This window comes from Nicotiana sylvestris, chromosome 10 (assembly GCF_000393655.2).
Source record: "Nicotiana sylvestris chromosome 10, ASM39365v2, whole genome shotgun sequence".
Classification (NCBI taxonomy): domain Eukaryota; kingdom Viridiplantae; phylum Streptophyta; class Magnoliopsida; order Solanales; family Solanaceae; genus Nicotiana; species Nicotiana sylvestris.
In genome coordinates this window covers 2,276,199-2,296,697 of record NC_091066.1, presented here as the reverse complement: position 1 = coordinate 2,296,697, position 20,499 = coordinate 2,276,199, and the positions used below count along the sequence as shown (strand labels likewise).

The 20,499-nt window shown below is 36.8% G+C and overlaps 1 protein-coding gene and 1 long non-coding RNA gene across 2 annotated transcripts; both read right to left on the bottom strand.

The window, feature by feature from the left end:
* Nucleotides 1-754: 754 nt before the first annotated feature.
* LOC104233420 (uncharacterized) lies at nucleotides 755-1,926 on the bottom strand. The gene is made up of 3 exons (XR_011402651.1): nucleotides 1,794-1,926; nucleotides 1,577-1,642; nucleotides 755-1,214 (listed from the first exon to the last, which is right to left on the bottom strand). It is a non-coding gene; the product is annotated as an uncharacterized lncRNA (long non-coding RNA).
* A 4,077-nt stretch (nucleotides 1,927-6,003) lies between these two features.
* Nucleotides 6,004-12,458, bottom strand: LOC104225235 (uncharacterized). The gene is made up of 9 exons (XM_070158487.1): nucleotides 12,119-12,458; nucleotides 10,423-10,572; nucleotides 10,141-10,275; nucleotides 9,926-9,991; nucleotides 9,058-9,102; nucleotides 8,849-8,959; nucleotides 7,461-7,545; nucleotides 6,619-6,947; nucleotides 6,004-6,485 (listed from the first exon to the last, which is right to left on the bottom strand). Exons 1-8 carry the CDS (start codon nucleotides 12,314-12,316, stop codon nucleotides 6,757-6,759), a joined length of 981 nt encoding a protein of 326 aa, XP_070014588.1. The 5' UTR covers nucleotides 12,317-12,458; the 3' UTR covers nucleotides 6,004-6,485; nucleotides 6,619-6,756.
* Nucleotides 12,459-20,499: the final 8,041 nt, after the last annotated feature.

The window sequence follows — 20,499 nt, the reverse complement described above, 5'->3', positions numbered from 1 at the left end:
AAGGAGCCTAAAAGCGAGTTCCCCCACATAATCCCAAGTCTATTTTCTCAACCATTAATGGACGACAAAATAGGACCACTACCAGTTTTATAAACAATATAACAGATTGCTCAAGTGACGACAACAGCTCTACAAGGTGCTTCACCTTAGAGCATAACAACTATGTCTAGTGTAATGCCCCCGAAATTTTTCGCTAAGCATTACGTCCATGTTCAGGCTCTAAGTGGGACACACGGGTGTTTGAAAAGTTTTGAAGGTATATGATGCCTACATTTTATGTTTGGAAGGTAGCATGGGATCTCACTTGTTTGATGCATATCGCCAAAGGCAACTGTGACATTAATGTATGGTACTTTCTTGGTATTCAAACCCATGAACAAAGCATAATTCATACACGATATTTATTAAAGTCTATTTTGTATAGAAGAAGGTTGATGCAAAATAAAAGATGGAAAACTAAATTAACTGACCAGGCACTTGAACCTTAAGAGTTTTGTTTTCTGACCCTAAACTTTCAAGGGCAAAAAAAGCTAAATCATCCTCCTCCTCCTCAAGCTCTTCATCAGGGATTCTTTTGATTATCTCTCTTGAACCCTGATTTGAAATCACAAGACCAACAAAACTTCTTAAGAAATTAAAGCTCTTAGAAATACCTATGAACAAATAACAGATATTCAGACCATCATACCAACCTGAAAAACTGATCTAATGAGAGCTTCATCTTTTTCCTCCAGCTTCCTCGCCTGTCAGGGCAAGCATTAATATGGTAAATAAGGCAGTTCATCAAATGTTTCACCTACTCATCAACTAATTATAAAAATGTTCTTCAACAGATCTTCATAAACCATCACGATCCAACCATCACGATCCAGTGAAGAGTGGCACTACCGAGGCTCCCCTATTAGTTAGTAGCGCTTAATCACATAATTGTTTTCATCACCCTGAATAACCAATCATTTAAGTGAATACTTTCTTTTAAACTCCTTCTGACTCTTCATTCTTCTTACTGGACTCAACCTTCTACAGATATTTTCAGTGCTAAACACCTCTGTGATTCTTCACTACCAGTTAAACATCTCCAATGATCTCATGGGGTTTGAAATGTGTGGTTTCACCCATTTCTTTTAATTTTGGTTATCCCCTCCTCCCTCCCATAGTTTGAACAGGTGTCTTGAGCTTGAGGTAGGCAGTCACTCAACATCTAATACGAGATACTGTTCAAGAAGTAAATAAAAGAATTTAGTCTGTGATTTGATTCTTAATTATAAGAGCTATACCCTCAATTGAGCATATAGAATCCCAAAAAAAAGGTCCAGAATCCCAATAGTAGAGCGTGTTGATTTGATCTGATAAACTACTATGTCCTTTGAAAGCTTTGGTCACAACTGATCTCAAGTAAAAGCCACAGTATGTGTCAAAAGAAGTTTATAACATCCAGCAACTTTACATAGGAACGAACTTTAAAGTGCTTTATATTTATCAATTAACAATATTGTGATAATGCTGAACACTAGTCATCAAGGACAACATTTTCACTCCTATTCAAGTGGGAGAATAATATAGAACACAATCATACCTTTGCCTCATCTGCCAGCTGCAAAGCTTCAGGCATTGCATCTAGGCTCACAGTTGCATGTCTTGACTGGAAAAATGTAAGATCAAAGGTATGAAACTAACAGAAAAAATACATATATAACACAGCAATATAGTGCGGAAAAAAACTTTTAAGTGTAAATTTTGGTCACAAAATAGTTTAGTCACGAAAAAAGTGAAGAAATAACTTCAAGACTCACCTTCATCGATTTCATCTCATCTAATGCAGCCATAATATCCATTTCTCTCTTCGAATCCAAGGTTCTATTTCTAATGACTTCATTGCATCACCCATTTCTTCAGCATCTCTCTTATGTTTCTCCTTCTCCATTTCCTTAAAAAAAAAACACATAAACATGAATGCACAAGATACTGGAACCTACTACCCTAAAAATTGGAAATTTATGTAAACATAGGGTTTGCACTCCTTCCAACTGATTATCTTACATAAACAGTTGAATTTGATTGTGCTAACTGTAACTCCTGCAACATCTTAGGTTCTTTTCCTGATTAAAGCTTGAGAATCATTAATAGGCTACAAAGATGATGATCTAGGTGAGCTTACGGACTATTCATGCAGATTTCTTTTACACACTTTGAAAAGATTGAGTATGTAAGATAATTTTCGTGATTAGAAAGTGTGTAACATGGATTTGGTCCATAGTTTAAAGCAACCTATATATTATATTATACAGCTCAAACACACAGTAGTTGAAAGAAGCTTGTTTATGTGCTATTTACAACGTGCAGAATGCACCAGCAACAACGGTGATTAGGAGTTCAAAGCATCAAAGCATCGGTGGTTCCTTTCTGTCAATAATAATATACACCAAAATATACAGGATGGAATGATTAACCAGATTTCCTTTCCCAACTTTCCAAAGGCTGGGCCATAGACATAGACACAGACATCTCTAATGCCATATTTCTCACAGTGAAGTAGAAGGTGGGAATATTTTCTGCGTCTGCTGCACGGCAGAATAGCCTGGGAGACACTTGTACTTGTTCCGGTTTGTCATCTGGTCCCTACACTTCATAAAGTTTCATCCAGATATTTCAATTTAATCAAAACAACACTTTTAAACCCTTCTGACCGTTGACCGAGCTTATGTGGCATTGATATGGCTAAGGTGGACAAAATGAGTGATTTACACGCACTTTTCTTTATTAAAAAAATAAAAATTAATAAATAAATAAAAAATATTAGCTGTGACCCCCTGTTCGTTTTGCCCCCCCCCCCCTCTTCTCCTCGTCTTCTTCTTTAGATCCCCTCGCTTCCCCTTTTTCTTTATCCCTTCTTTCATTAGATTTTCTTCTTGGTATATATTTCTTCTTCCATCATGTCATTTCCCCCTTCTCTATGACTCCTCCATTTTTTTCGGTGGTTTTAACTTTAAAATTTTTTCACAGCCCTTACAAATTGGGGTAAAGAAATAAGTTAAAATTCAAAAGACTTAATTCTCTGCTCATGTATTTTTCAAGGATAGATAACTTTCTTTAAAAGAGGAGTGAAGGAAGTAGTGGTACTCATGGTGGAGGAGTCATGCCAGGTGGGTTATTGTTTTAAGAAAGTTGAGTAGGTGGGTTTGAAGAAGGGAGGATGGGTTTTCTTTATTTTAATTTTGACTTTTTCATTTTATTTTTTGTTTTAGAAATTAAAATTTTGTTAAATAATATTATCGGCATAGAATCTGATGTGAATGATGATTTGTCATTCACGTCAAGCAAGTGAGCATCACACAATTCCGGAGGTGTCTTGTTTTGATTAAGTTGAAGCGTCCGGATGAAACTTTATGGAGTATAGGGACTGGGATGACAAACTGGAATAAGTACAAGTGTCTCCTAGGCTATTCTGCCCCTGCTGCACGGATAAAATCCTCTTCTGTCCAGAAATCAAGCATCTTCCAAGAATGGGCGGACTGGTATCTTAATCTTCTATAATCAACTTGCACATTGATAGGGCCAGCTTTGTTTGAACAGAGTATTGTCCATGTGTTGAATCATTAATTGATCTTTTGCATCTTGATTCTTCATGCTCCGCCCAATTGTCTAAACCAAAAGGTTTTACTGTTTAAACAAAATCATGCTAATTTCACTTTCTCTTACACTACAATAGCAACCCTATGAGAATCCTATAAAATCTTTAAGCTAATCCCTCCTCATTCTTGCTATCAGGAATCAACTCAATCAATCTCTATTTTTACAACCGTTGCTAGTTATATAAGATCAACAGATAATTAACCTTAACTTGTTACAAAATCAGATACATAAAAAATCCACATCCTAAACTCCAACTTTTACAAGTAAACTTTGTAGCTGATGCCTCACCGCAATTTCGTTCTTTTAAACTCATCATGAAGTTCTTTGTTTCAACCTTTTCACCATCTATATGTAAAACATTGTTTATCCTCAATACTTCAACAACAACAACAACAACAACCCAGTATAATCCCACTTAGTGGGGTCTGGGGAGGGTAGTGTGTACGCAGACCTTACCCCTACCCTAGGGCAGAGAGACTGTTTCCAAATAGACTCCCGCCATCCTTCCCTCCAAGAACTTCCCACCTTGCTCTTGGGGAGACTCGAACTCACAACCTCTCAGTTGGAAGTGGGGGTTGCTTACCATTAGAGCAACCCCTCTTATCCTCAATACTTCAAGTTCACTAAATCCATTTCCAATGTTCAAACCCAATTTTCATGCTTTTTTCTATTAACACCTGAAAACTACACTCTAAACACCTCTTCACCATCTATATGTAAAACATTGTTTATCCTCAATACTTCAAGTTCACTAAATCCATTTCCAGTGTTTATACCCAATTTTCATGCTTTTTTCTATTAACACCTGAAACCTACACTCTAAACATTAAGAAATGGAAGATACATTAAAAATGTTTCGTTATTCGCCTATTTACTCCAGTCACATTTACAATGTCTCACAAGTTCCCTAATGCCAATTTTTTTGTGCAATGATATTAAAAGTCTGAACCCAAATTATTCTCTATCACATTATTGACAAGAATGTAATGTCAATAGCCCGTCAGTGAAAGCGGAGTTAGACGCAATTCACCAGAATTAAGGCTATCAAACACCATTAATATTAGTGTTGGTGACATACTGACCATTCACACATAGTAAAATCGGCCCGTAAAAGGGGCCAATGTATGTGACTGGCTAATTGATCACCCTTTTTACCACATTTAAATTAAATCTATCTAATACAAGCTCACCAAATATATCAAGGCACAGTTTTGTGCATAAATAGCAACAAATTTTGAGGTACAACCGGCATTTTCTTCAAACTCCGCTGACCTTTGGATCTGGAGAGTACAAGAGCGAGAGACACAGTGAGGTTCGCAAAAGGCGGTGTTTAGCTAGGGTTTTTATGGGATGTATATATAGTGTTAAGATGAAAAACAAAAATGGTGGCTAGGGTTTTGGAATTTGTCGGGTCGGACTGCTAGGATAGGCTAAAACCCGATTCGACTGGCTGAGTGATGGGACAAGTAACAGTAACAAAAGAGAATGGCTTTTTTTGCCTTGTTTGGGTTTTTTCGAGATAGATGAGAGTGTGACATTTTGAAGGTTAATTTGGAATTTTTTTGCTAAATATTCTACTCAGAAAAAGAGATTAAAAAACACAATATTAAGCGCCACATATGCTCCAATTTAAGTGAAACACTCGGTAATAAATCACGTCGATATAAGTTGTTGACAAAAGAATATTTTCAAATAATGGTGTCTCTCATGTCACAAGCTAAGGCCCCGTTTGACCATGAGTCTTGCCAAAAAAAAATTGGGATTTATTTTCAAAACTCATGTTTGGCCATAAATTTTGCCCATATTTTGGCCAAATCCCAAATCTCAAATCCCAAAATCAGCTATTGAGCTAATTTTGGGCCAAAATCCCAAAACTTGAGAAATATATACATGTTTTTCCAAAATAAAGTTGGAAAATATGTTTTGAAAACATGTCCAAACGCATTTTCATCTTCAAATCAAACTTCACCAAAATCAGATTTTTCAAAATAAATTTGGGATCTATGGCCAAACGCTAGCTAAGTTAGTGCAAAAATAGAGCCAAATTTAAGAGGCTATCAAGATCTTTTACTATTTGTGTATGGAGATAAATAAAAAAGTGAGAAGAACATAAATTTTGAAGAGGTAAATTTGGATAGTTTTTTCTCCGAAAATCTTCCGGAAAGGCCACTAGAAATTTTATTTATTGTAACATCGTTCATTCTCCTCTCTTTTTTATTTTCAATTTTTATCTCCCATCTAAAATTTAACTAACCAAATATGGGGAAGGAAAACACTTGCATGTTAAATTTAGCCAACATTTTCGTTGCTACGCCCACTTTATATTAACACCAAAAACAAGTCAGACTGCAGAAACTAGTTAGAAGAGAAGGAAATAGAGAAGACGATTTCTAATGAATAAATGAAAGAGAACGAAGTCTGTTATGCTCTAACCAAGCTATTCTAACCAAATAAATGGTTACAAAAATTTTACTTCATGAACTCAAATCCGATTAATTCAAGTTCAAACCCCAATAAGTGGAAACAAACAGATAGGGAAACGTTACTTTTAGCACAAACTGCTATACATATTCATTCAAGAAAAATTGAACTTTCCGCCCGCCCTGAAGAGCATAGCAGCTTTTGATCCTCCAAAGTGCAAACCCAATAGTGGAAAGACAAAAGCGTCCAGCAGGTAAAAGTAAATGACAGCAATTTTCTCCTCTTTTTTCTTTTTAACTAGGAAAAAATGGATAATGTAATCCTTAACCACTACTCTTTCAATGAAAATTAAAAGAATGAGGGGAAAGAAGAGGAGATTTCATTCCTGTAATAATTATAAACTCAGCAAATCTCTTTTGCAAAAATATCACCTACAAGTTAAAAAATCCTTCAGAAAAAAGAAAATGTCAAGCAGTAAAAAAGACCCTCAGATTGTCACAAGAATAATTCAGACGAAAGCAACTAGAGATTTGGTGTGTGAACCGAAGAGGATAGTCATTATACCTACAAACTGGCGATTTGCAGAGAACCAAGGCTTAAGCTTCAAGTGCCCAGAGAAAGAGCATTCCCGATGAAAATGGCACCCCGCAATTAATATTGTTGCGGATATATGGACATTGACAGCTTACAGGAATCATTGAATCAGCCATCTTCATCACTTTCATATTGTTGACATAACGATACTAGACCGTTGCTTGTCACACCAGTCTTTTCTGTCTCTTGCTGGTTTCCTTCTACTGTCTTCTTGTTGTTGGAGTCTGAGGGGGGCTTCTTAACTACGGATATTTTGACTGACGAGGACTTGAAAATGATTTTACCATCACTTGATGATGCTTTATTTGCAACATAAGTCATAAAACACAGTCAGACCTAAAAGCTATTTTTCACAGTATTAATCACCGAATGACCAGAAAAAAGTATCTATGATCATTATTAGTTCAAAGTAAAACCAGTAAAATCTATGATTATTGAAGAGTTAATGACGTCCATCAAATTTCCAGGCTGAAAGCTCTAACTCACCCCCCCCCCCAAACCACACACAAAAATCTCCCCAAGGAAATAAAAGAGAGAACAAACCATGCAAAAAAAGCAGAAGGCAACAGATTGCTTCTTGGACAACTATGCATTCACTATCATCACCAGCCTCCGATTTCGAGAAGCAAATATTACGCGCGACAGATGGAAATCACTTCAAAGACTATTCTTCAAATGGAAATCCACTCACATGATTGTCATAAATGAAGGGTATTCTGAGCCAAAAAATATATTGAGACATAAAAGGTTATAGGAACAGTGGGAAGCAGTGATACACTCAGAACAGAATTAGATGGGCCGACTAAACCAACCTTTGTTGATAGAGCTGTCAGTAATGCTGGCTTTTGTCAAAAAATTGGTGGGTTTGTCATTAGGTTCCTCAGAAACCTTTCTCCTCTGCATTTAGAGAACAACAAGCTTAATATTAATAAGAAACAAAAAAAAGAAGATTTAGACTTCAGGCATGATGAAATTTCAGATTTCAATCTAACAGTAAATGCTCCCAACAGAACTGTCCTCTAATTTTGCGGATGGACATTGTAATTTTCTACTTCTATTTAGTTGCATGTAAAACACATGACAGGTCTAATGCAAAAGAGATTGATCATTTTGTAGACGCTGCCACTTATTGGGCCTCTCTAGTAAAGGAAGATAATTAACAGAACTTTATATTTCCTTGACACATATTTTGTTCTATTTAAACGAAAAAATAGTACTCCATACAAATATCTATTGTGTTTATTTAATTTTTCATTTAATGAAAATATCAATCTTTTGCTATTCATATATCATAATATTCATAACTGTAAAAGATTCCAAGCCAAGCTTCGTGCTACAGCCAGAGGCGGATCCAGAATTTAAACCCACTTTTAAAATTTTTAGCATTGAACCCATTATATTTTTAAAGTTATGGGTTCATATCTATTATTTTTATAATTTTAATAAATATTTACATATAAATTTTTACTCCGCGTCGAAAGTTATGGGTTCAACTGAACCCGCTAAATATACGCTACATCTGCCCCTGGCTGCAGCCAAGGCATTGAAAGAAAACTTTACTTCCAAGATTGTCATTTGCAGGTAATTTGAGCTAATTCAACAGCATTATTGTACTTCCCTGTGCACTCAAGTTGCCGAGCAAAGTGGACTAAGCTTACTATTCTAGTGTAGAAAAGGTTCTGATATCATATGTGTACCTAAAACACGGTTTGTGGCCAAGGAGCCTAAAAGCGAGTTCCCCCACATAATCCCAAGTCTATTTTCTCAACCATTAATTGACGACAAAATAGGACCACTACCAGTTTTATAAACAATATAACAGATTGCTCAAGTGACGACAACAGCTCTACAAGGTGCTTCACCTTAGAGCATAACAACTATGTCTAGTGTAATGCCCCCGAAATTTTTCGCTAAGCATTACGTCCATGTTCAGGCTCTAAGTGGGACACACGGATGTTTGAAAAGTTTTGAAGGTATATGATGCCTACATTTTATGTTTGGAAGGTAGCATGGGATCTCACTTGTTTGATGCATATCGCCAAAGGCAACTGTGACATTAATGTATGGTACTTTCTTGGTATTCAAACCCATGAACAAAGCATAATTCATACACGATATTTATTAAAGTCTATTTTGTATAGAAGAAGGTTGATGCAACATAAAAGATGGAAAACTGAATTAACTGACCAGGCACTTGTACCTTAAGAGTTTTGTTTTCTGACCCTAAACTTTCAAGGGCAAAAAAAGCTAAATCATCCTCCTCCTCCTCAAGCTCTTCATCGGGGATTCTTTTGATTATCTCTCTTGAACCCTGATTTGAAATCACAAGACCAACAAAACTTCTTAAGAAATTAAAGCTCTTAGAAATACCTATGAACAAATAACAGATATTCAGACTATCATACCAACCTGAAAAACTGATCTTATGAGAGCTTCATCTTTTTCCTCCAGCTCCTCGCCTGTCAGGGCAAGCATTAATATGGTAAATAAGGCAGTTCATCAAATGTTTCACCTACTCATCAACTAATTATAAAAATGTTCTTCAACAGATCTTCATAAACCATCACGATCCAGTGAAGAGTGGCACTACCGAGGCTCCCCTATTAGTTAGTAGCGCTTAATCACATAATTGTTTTCATCACCCTGAATAACCAATCATTTAAGTGAATACTTTCTTTTAAACTCCTTCTGACTCTTCATACTTCTTACTGGACTCAACCTTCTACAGATATTTTCAGTGCTAAACACCTCTGTGATTCTTCACTACCGGTTAAACATCTCCAATGATCTCATGGGGTTTGAAATGTGTGGTTTCACCCATTTCTTTTAATTTTGGTTATCCCCTCCTCCCTCCCATAGTTTGAACAGGTGTCTTGAGCTTGAGGTAGGCAGTCACTCAACATCTAATACGAGATACTGTTCAAGAAGTAAATAGAAGAATTTAGTCTGTGATTTGATTCTTAATTATAAGAGCTATACCCTCAATTGAGCATATAGAATCCCAAAAAAAAGGTCCAGAATCCCAATAGTAGAGCGTGTTGATTTGATCTGATAAACTACTATGTCCTTTGAAAGCTTTGGTCACAACTGATCTCAAGTAAAAGCCACAGTATGTGTCAAAAGAAGTTTATAACATCCAGCAACTTTACATAGGAACGAACTTGAAGTTCTCTATATTTATCAATTAACAATATTGTGATAATGCTGAACACTAGTCATCAAGGACAACATTTTCACTCCTATTCAAGTGGGAGAATAATATAGAACACAATCATACCTTTGCCTCATCTGCCAGCTGCAAAGCTTCAAGCATTGCATCTACGCTCACAGTTGCATGTCTTGACTGGAAAAATGTAAGATCAAAGGTATGAAACTAACAGAAAAAATACATATATAACACAGCAATATAGTGCGGAAAAAACATTAAGTGTAAATTTTGGTCACAAAATAGTTTAGTCACGAAAAAAGTGAAGAAATAACTTCAAGGCTCACCTTCATCGATTTCATCTCATCTAATGCAGCCATAATATCCATTTCTCTCTTCGAATCCAAGGTTCTATTTTCTAATGACTTCATTGCATCACCCATTTCTTCAGCATCTCTCTTTTGTTTCTCCTTCTCCATTTCCTTAAAAAAAAAAACACATAAACATGAACGCACAAGATACTGGAACCTACTACCCTAAAATTGGAAATTTATGTAAACATAGGGTTTGCACTCCTTCCAACGGGGAAGAAAGTGGTGAATAGGACTTTAAGTTGATAAAATTCTTACCTCATCTTGGCCACGCCAAGGCTCGAAATTCCTAGTCGCACCTGATTCAACAGTGTAATCGGAATTTTTTGGATCTGTCTTATATGTAATCTCCACGGAGCACTTTGTGCACTTGAAGTAGAATCTGAAGATTTGTATTCCTAAGTAGGTCTGCATAATTTGAGACGTGATTATAATTCAGATCAACAACATATACATACATAGATATAGATATATATATACACACAAACATATGAATATATATGACTGATTTCTACTACAGTGTAACTTTTGAAATAATTATCGCTGCCTAACCATTCAAAAAGAAAAGGATTATCACTGCCTAACTTAGCGCTCAAATTTCTAAAAACAAAGGGGCATACTGAGTAAGGACTTCAGACTGGCTAGTTAGTATGTTTAATGTCAAGCTACTCTCTCTTAAACTAAAAATAAATTTCTTAATAAGATGCCTCTTATAGACTTATTGCACCACACAACATGTTTTCATTGCAAGAAGACGGACACTAGATGCTTTCTTTTTATTGTTGTTTTTTTGTAAACAAATTTTAGATGCTTCAATAAGTGTTAATACGCCACTATCAATTTCTTTGACTTTTATCAAAATAAAGGGATAAAATAGCCACTTTCAAGAGCGAAGGATGGAATTCTAAATTTCTCTGCAATCTTGACTTGTAAAAAGCATGTGCCAAGCCCTTTTCTCCTTTCTTAACATTCAGCTGGGAATATGGGTTTGAGGTGGGATCTGGTTGTTTATTTCCATTCTCATGTTCCGGGTCCTGATTATAGTGTTGCATCCAAACATATTACAATGCGGATTTAAATCAGCAAATCATCTGCTCCTATCCTATACATTTTCTCTATGGAGGTTCTCAGCTAAATGATGGATAAGTGCAGGGAAAAGAGCTAATTAAATGGCTACCAAGCTACTGGAAGACAACAACACAGTGCAGGGTAGGTCAACTTCCTCCCCCATGGTGTATTAATTAGAGTGATGCTGAGTATGAACACTAAGGTAATCTTAAGGGGATATTATTATGGTTTTAAGTCGTAAGTTCATCCAAGATATCAAAATGTATGGTAGGAAAACGTATAGCTTGCGAATTAGGATGGGAAGTCACCGGACTTCTTGGCCAAAACATAGATGTCATCACGTCAAAGCTTTCTACCTTATCTGGTGATACAAATTTAAGAGCATTAGCGGCACGAAGAAGCAATGCCTTGGTGTTTAACTAAACAGAAAAACTATACTAATTAACAGCAATTTGCCAAACCTCTATACATATTTGATTTCCTTCAGCTATCCGTTTCCAAGCCAAGTCCGAATCTTTCACCAACAGTCACCCAATGTATGTATTATCCAATTGACATTCGCAATATAAGTATTATCCAATTTTTATCCAACAGTTAGCCATTCTGAAACCTAACAAGAACTCCAATTGCCACTACATACATAGGTTTATCTGATACTCATGACATGCATAAATTTATCTGATATTCATGACAAAAATCAATTTAATGAAACAAAAGCATCTGCAAAATAACACCAGAACAAAAAATTAAAATTCACCAGACTCGCTCACCGCCAATATCACAAAATTCTCAATTGGGCAATACATATAACACAAATCCTAGATTCACTAATTGCAAGGGTTAGCAATAACAGCTGTAAGATCAAAAGGGTAAAAATCGTAAATACCTCGCCAACGACGTCCTCTTTGCGGGAATTGAATTTGGTTCCCTTATAGATGTAATTGCCGCAAGTAGCACAACGAATGCTCATAGGAAGCATCATGCGCACTTTCATCTGCTGATTTGGGAGCTGTCTCCGCCGTGGAATCTTCGCCGGATCGAAATCCGGCGGATAATACTTGTTCAATACTTTCCTTTCTCCCATGGCTCCTCCTTCTTCTCAGTCCCAAATTCTCAAATTCGATTTTCTGTGTGTGAGAGAGAGACGATGGTTTGCCGGGTTTTCTTTTGGGAAAATATGCGCGGCTTCTATAGTCGTAAAACTTCGGCTTTGGTTATTAGCAAAAGAGAAATTTTGATACTACCTTTTTTATGTCGTTATGCACATGTATTTGATGTATTTAAGCTATTGTATTCATGAATACAATAGCAAAAATAGACGTGAATGAGATAAGTCCAGCTAATCAGTTGTTGTATTCAAGTGTATTCGACTGTATTCATGGAGGGATTACAGCTGGACAGATTATTGTATTCGACTATATTCACGGCGTAAAATAGGGAATTACACTATTTTTAAAACGGAAATTGAATCAATTAACATAATAGACTCCTAATATAACTCAACAAACTCAATTATAACACACAAATTTTGTATTTTCAGTTATAAAAATATTCTCAACCGAAAAATACCCCAAAAACATAGCAATCTTCAAAGAAATTATATAATACGTCTGAATACATAGATCATATTAATTAAAAAAAACATGAATACATTCATGGCATATAGCGAGATAGTGAATACAATGAAATACATAGAATATAGCGGGATATATTGAAATACAATGAGAAAAAAAGACAGTGAATACAATAAAATACGTGGAATACAACGAGATACATTGAATTACAATGGGAAAAAAATACAATGAATACAATGAAATACATGGAAATACAGTGTGATACGTTGAAAATACATTAAAATATATTAACAGAAAATCAAGTTGTTCAGCCCCAAAATCAATCGTCTTTGTTAAAAAATAAACCCTAATTTCCGACGAATCTGGCATCGAGCAAAACCCCGAATCTCAAAGTTCTCACGCTGTCGTCGATCGGAGGCTTCATCTCCTTTGGATTTGCCCCCATGGCACTAGAGAGTTCAGTACCCGAAATCCCATAGAGATTGAATTTGAATGACGAAATTGATTTGTGGGGTCTGATTTTGAATGACGAATTGAAAGTCTTAAACAAACGAACGAAAGAAGACACTTAAACTATTAGGATCGAAAGAAAGAAGACACTTAAAGACTCCAAACACACAAAACAGTGATAAACAAACGAAATAAGTAAACTGTTAGGATCGAAACAATACAAATTTTTAAAGAATTTTTTGAAAGAAGACACGGTTGTCACCGCCGGCGTAGCAGAGAAATTTTAATGGGAGGGGAAGAGAATAGGATGTATCAAAGTAGAGAAAGAAAGAAAATAGTGTAACTGATTAGCGTATTTAGTGGCTTAGGACTAGGAAGTAACCAAAATTAAATATTTTTCTATAAACCTTAAAAGGTATCTATAGAATATAATTTTTTTAAATGGTATTTATTTAAAATAAATAAGGTGTTAACCTTTGCTACAAGAGGTAAAAATTCCTTAGCAAAAACAAACGACTCCTTTTTTTTCTTGAAACTTTTTTTCAATTTCTTTTTTTGTCCTTTATGGCTGTACAAAGGAGTAGATTCGTCCATAACGACTAGTATATAATTTTGTTTAGTTTTTCACATCTCGTAATGGAGCACCATGAAAAAATATTGTATTTGGTAAAGCCTCCCTAACAAAAGTGAATAACCTCTAATTAAGAATAGAGTAATAAATGAGTCATTACTATAATACTAGAATAGATTTACAAAATTTCAAGATTTTTATGCTAAGGTATGTGTTGTTTGTTATAATTAGCAGCCGAGGATGGCAAGCGAATACGAGAAAACCAAAGAGATAGAAATCGCCACCATAAAAGACAACGAGGGAAAGAAACAACGAATGAATCGTTTCTTATAGAGATTACACTATTTTGGATGATAGTAGTCACGGGGCGTTTTTGATCGGTCCAAAGTCACACCGACGCGGCACTTAAGTTGCGCACTTGACTCAGCCTTTCCCAACACTTAGCCAAATTTTTAGCAAGTTTGGCTTTAAACAAATTTTGGCAGCAAATTGAATGAACATAATCAAATACGGAAAAATCCTAACCTTTGTATTAATTTTGAAAACTTACAAAGGAACCCTCTCTTGACTATGATCACAATTCGACCACATGCCCACTTTTGACAAAGAACACAAGTCGTTTTTTAGCCAACACTAAGACTTGCCCAATGCCTAACCTTAGTCCCTTTTGAAACACTTAAAAACCCTCACGTTCCACTATTATTTCCCGCTTAAACTTCACACGAAATTGCACTTAAATCTGACTAAGTCCAAAGGCACCTATTTATAGCACATAGGCAGCCTTTAGGACTTGACAGCACATTGACACTTGTTGCCTACACCTTTTGCCACTTGTCGGGCTAAGACTAAGTCTGTTCCTATCTTGTAGTTGACATCCCCAACTACATAGGCCATGTTCTACACAAAATGACAGTGGATACAAGCATAAATCAGACATGGGTAAAGGTGGTTACGAAAAGGAAACTGCCAACTACTTTGGCATGTGCACAACATGTGCCCTTTGACTTGGTCAGCTGATGTGCGCCCAAGGTTGGAATTGCGCCCAGCCTTGGTCATTTTGACATTGCTCCGCACCAATGCCTTGCCCGCAATCTGTCTTCCATGATTTTGTCGTACACGCCCGACGCTACTATTGCCCGCACATGCCTTGGCCGAGTTTCTGCCTTGCCCATGTCAACCCGTGTTTCACCCGTGCCATTGTTTGTATTTTGTCATGTCCCAAAAATGTTACTAAGGGTAGTGATGGCACCAGACACCACTATCAAGCAAGCTAACACCAAGAAGTTAATTTAGTTCTCGTTTTAATAATTTTGAAAACTATGATTTTCCTTCCGTTTAACTAGTAAAGATAATCTTTACAGAATAAATAAAAGAATGTTTACAATTTAATAGTGAGTGCCCTATAATCATCCCAAAACCCGGTGTCACAAGTGCATGAGTAGTTTTTAGGAAGTAAATGTGATACAATAACTGTCCGGAATACAAATTGGACAGAAAAAAATACAATACAATACTTTGAAGGAGACTCTGTTGGCCGCAGGTCGTCTTGAGAGATGCAGCTCACCTAAGTCTCTGTATCAACCATGTCGTTGCGCCCAACGAGGCCACGGGACATACCTGTGCATGTGCAGCAAAAATGCACAACAAGCGTAGCATGAGTACGAAAACAACGTGTACCCAGTAAGTATTCCATCTAACCTCGAAAAAGTAGTGACGAGAGATCGACTTCGACACTTACTAGTGGTCTAATAATATCAAATGGAGTAGAGAAGTGGATAAATATGAAACTGAGTAAATATATGAGATAAACATGTATAAAATACGTGGTACAATTCCCTTCCTTGCAATTTTGCACAAACTCTGAACTACCAAGTTCCCTCCGTAACCGGAGCATATATATAAAGATATAGTGAATATCATCAAGAGTTTTTCATAAATCAAATCGGGGAAAATTCTAAGATACACTAACTTCTAGCCAAATATTAAGCATGGATTATGTAAGAATGATGTATATATATGGGTAATACCGAGGCGTACGGCCTGATCCAACATAAAAGTAAATTGTGCACTGCCGAGGGTCGAACGACATGAACCATAGATGCATCTATTAACCTGTCGAGGTGAACGACCCGCTCCCATGAGAGTGTGGTACATAAATCCTGCCGAGGCGAACGGCTCGATCCCATAAGAGTAGTAGAAGGAAATACCTCGCTCGCGAATCATACGTGCGACACGGTCAAATATAATTTGAGAAATTTTCCCGATCGTCAATTATACATACGACGTGGTCAAATATAATTTATTAATAAATCAAAATCCTTTTTCTTGATTCCTTTCAAAATAAGGAAAATTTAACGTGAAGCTTTTAAAGAGATTTTCCCCCTCGCAAAATGCACATGCGACGCGATTATACATAGGTTTCTTAAGTCATTATAATATATCTCAATTCTTTCAAAAATACGAAGTTTCATGGAAACCCTTAAAATCTTAAATTCTTCAATTAGAATTCCTTTCAACACAATTATTACGCAACCCTAATCGTGTTTCTTCTCAAGACCACAATAACATAAATTGACAATAATATCAACAAAGCATGATGTAAGCCTAAAACTACCCGGACATAGGCATAGCTAGTAGCTACGTACGAACTCTCATCATCTCATGCGTACGTAGCCCACACAATTAGAAGTACATAACATTTTAGTTCACCTATGGGGATAATTCCCTCTTACAAGGTAAGAAAGGAGACTTACCTCGCTCCGAAGTTCCATAACCGGCTTCCAAGCCCTTCCGACGACTCAAATCGATATACAACGCTCCAAAACTAGCCAATAAATGAGAAAATCCATAAATATATGATCTATTACCCACAACAATTCTATTTAGATAAATTTCTAACTCCCCTCGAAAAATTGACAAAATCGCCCTCGGGCCCACATGCCCGGGTTCCGAAATTTTTTGAAGATAAAGTCTACCCATAACCTCACGAACTCAAATATATAATTTACTCCCAATTTTATGCCCAAATCGTGGTCAAAATTCAAGAATACCTAATTTCTAGGTTTTTCTTCAAAATTCCAATTTTTCACTAATTTCCCATGTTAACATCTAGATATAATCCAAGTATTAACTTGCAATAGGTGGGAATCACTTACATTGATATGGATGATAAAAATGGAGCTCCAAAATCGCTCCTAGGTCGGCTCCCTTGGAGGAAATGAGATTAAATGAGCCAAACTCATTTCTTTACACTTATACACTGCCCAGACGACTCTTCTTCGCGTTCGCGAAGAAGAAAATTCCAAAAAAATATTTTTCAAACTCTTCTCAGATAGTCTCTAGTATAATGGTCATAACTTTTTGTACAAAACTCTAAATTACAAATGGTTTAATGTTTTAAAAACTAAACACCAAGATCTACAACTTTCATGTTTTGTTCATCTCCCAATTGCTTACAAATTTTGAGATATAAGCTGCCAAAGTCAGTCCTGTGCAACACAAATTTCTTCTTCATCTTCCCGGATAGCCTGTAGTGTACTAGCCATAACTTTTTGTACATAAATCCAAATGCTAAATAATTTACCTTTATGAAAACTAGACACAAAAGGACTACAACTTTTATTTTTGGATCATCTCCAAATTCCTTGTATATTGTGAGATATAAGCCTCCGAAGTAAGACATGCGCAATAGAAATTCTTCTTTGTGAACGCAAAGAACAAAACCCAGAAGCCAAACCCTTCTTCGCGAACGCGAAGAAAAACACGAGACGCCAGCATCGGCCATTGCACAACAGCCCAAAATGATCCGAAACTGCCCCGAAACACACCTAAGGCCCCCAGGGCCCTGTCTAAACATACCAAGAAGTTCCAAAACATAACACGGACCTGCTCGAGGCCTCAAAATCACATCAAACAACGCTAAAACCATGAATCCCACTCCAATCAAAGCTTAATGAACTTTAGAATTTCAAACTTCTATATTCGATGCTGAAACCTATCAAATGACGTACAATTGATCTCAAATTTTGCACACAAGTCATATTCGACATTACGGACCTACTCCAACTTCCAAAATCAGAATTCGACCCCGATATCAAAAAGTCCACTTCCGGTCAAACTCCTGAAAACCTTCAAATTTCTATCTTTAGCCAAATGACTCTAAAACGACCCACGGACCTCCGAATTCACTTCCGATCGTGCTCCCAACACCAGAATCACCATACGGAGCTATTCCCAGACTCAGAATCCCAAATGGACATTGATAACGTTGTAATGCACTTCAACCCAAACTTATAAAATTCTTTCAAAAATGCCAACTTCCACAATAGGTGTCGAAATGTTCCCGAGTCTTCCAAAACCTGATCCGGATATATGTCCAAGTCCGAAAATATCATACAAACCTGTTGGAACCTTCGAATCCCAATTTTGAGGTCTTTTACTCAAAAAATCCAATCTTAGTCAATTCTTCCAACTTAAAGCTTTTAAAATGGGAATTCTCTTTCCAAATCAACTCTGAACTTCCCGAAATTCAATTCCAACCACACATACAAGTCATAATATGTGAAGTGAAGCTGCTCATAACCTCAAACTGATGAACGATGCACTAGATCTCAAAATAACCGGTCGGGTCGTTACATATTTTCCTTCACATAGCAGTGCCTTACTATTGAAGGCCTTTGCCGTCATCCCGCACTACCTTACTTTAGCTTAGCTCGCACTTAGCAATGCCACAACCCGAAGTGCCTATGCAACTGAATTTGGCATGCATGTCGTGCCATGCCGCCCCAATTTTGCCCATACTGCTTTGTCAAGCCTTTGCCGAGCATGTCTTGCCTGCTCCAAGACCTTGGCCAATATTTGCCCGCAATATCCCACATTACATTGTCTTTTCCATTTCCTGCATGATCGTTTTGCCCTCACATAGGCCAATGGCAAGGACAACATGCCCAATCCTTGCCACAGCCGTGCCACGCCCGATATCAAAGAGTTAGGACCCTAACAAACCACTCGCACCCTTTGAAATCGACGTCCTCGTCGAGCCAACTAAATTAATCAGCCCCAAGGGGTTGTTGACATACAACACCCATGTTGCTCCATTAACATCTGCCACAATAACATTTGCCTCCGCTATTTGTTCCTATTTTTCTGCCGTCGTGCCCCCTTTCCCCCTCCCTTTTTATGGGGAAGAAGGTCCGGGTATCGACATTCATAGGGGTAGTAACTCATTTCCTCTTGGAAATTGGGTATTTTGAAGAGTCTCTACCTAACGAATTATGATGCGTTAGGGCACCTAGAGCGATTAAATCTTGGATTGGTTTGCATTACTAGAGATTTAGGGTAAGTGCTCGAAATAACCTTGAGGGGAAGGTGTTAGGCACCCCTCTCGGTCCACAACTGTGGGTCCCAGCCGAACTTATACTTGTGAATTAGTCCTTTAACAAATAAGTAGTTGAAATATATAATTGCAAACAAAGCATGTTGGACATTGTATGACTCAAATAATAAGACAAAGAATTTGAACAAGTTGTGTACATATAGAGAAGTGAAGTTTTTAAGCAAAAGGAATTTGGGAAAGGAGGGGTCCTAGGTTGGTTAGCCTACAGGATTACCCCAGTACAATGCCAGGTAATCACTCCTCAGAAAGGAGCTATACGTGGCATTAGCGCACCGATCATCATGTCCATATCCACCCTTCCCATCCCTTAGCGGTTATTAAGAGAATGTTATTTATCGATCTCTATGCGTGCTATTACCCGTACCTTCTTAATGGTCCTCGAGGAAATTAGGACATCTACCTATGGGCAGTTCTAGACAGACCCCTAAGGTTTAAAGGAGAAAATACTAAGGCGACAAACAAGAACACATAGGTCTTTAGCAAATAAAAGCAAGAAGGAGCAAATAAGAGGTTCAGGTTTACCTCCGCAGATAATGCATGTAAACAACATGACTCAAACACAAACAAGGGCAGTACTATTAAACAGGATCCTAAGACATGATGTCTAAGTGAATATCAAGACACAGAAGATATGCAATTTTATTTTATGAGCTCAGAAGCAGGGGCCCTAATCAGTTTGCCTACTGATTTTAATCCCCTTACCCATTAAGTAGTAAACACAAAGAACAATTTCCAGTTTTATAGAGGTTGATTACCTAAGGCTTGCCTAGGTGTAGGATAATACACAACAGTTACCAGAATTATTAAAATAGCTTAGAAGTTTTTTTTTACCTAAAACATGTTGTTCTAAGTGTTGCAAAGATACAACGATTATGACTAGTTTTACTTAAACAAGATAAATGGGACATTGTTTTTACATCTTTCATAACCAGTAGTTTAAACTATGTGTGACTGAGCGAGTATGAATGAGATCCTAGAATAGGGTATCTAACATGCACATATAAAATGAAGAATGATTTCAGGATACGTAGAATTCCTAAAGCATGATTTCTAAATGCCTACAACATGATTTCAGGATATGCAGGAGTAACAGTTTTATGTTAATATTGTTATTTAGCCTAAAGCAGGATTTCTAAGTGATAAAAATAATATCAAATGAGATATTGAAGCAGTAAACCTAAGAACATGATATCTAATACATGACATGCTTGGAATGTATTGGTCCTAAATATGGATTCTAATGCACATATAGGAAATGTAAACCTAAGGCATGGTAT

Coding starts and splice junctions, on each gene's coding strand:
- LOC104225235 (XM_070158487.1), bottom strand. CDS start 12,316: ATGGGAGAAAGGAAAGTATTGAACAAGTATTATCCGCCGGATTTCGAT. Junction 9,103..9,925: donor AGCTGGCAGATGAGGCAAAG/GTATGATTGTGT, acceptor CTGACAGGCGAG/GAGCTGGAGGAAAAAGATGA. Junction 6,948..7,460: donor TGACAGCTCTATCAACAAAG/GTTGGTTTAGTC, acceptor TTGCAAATAAAG/CATCATCAAGTGATGGTAAA.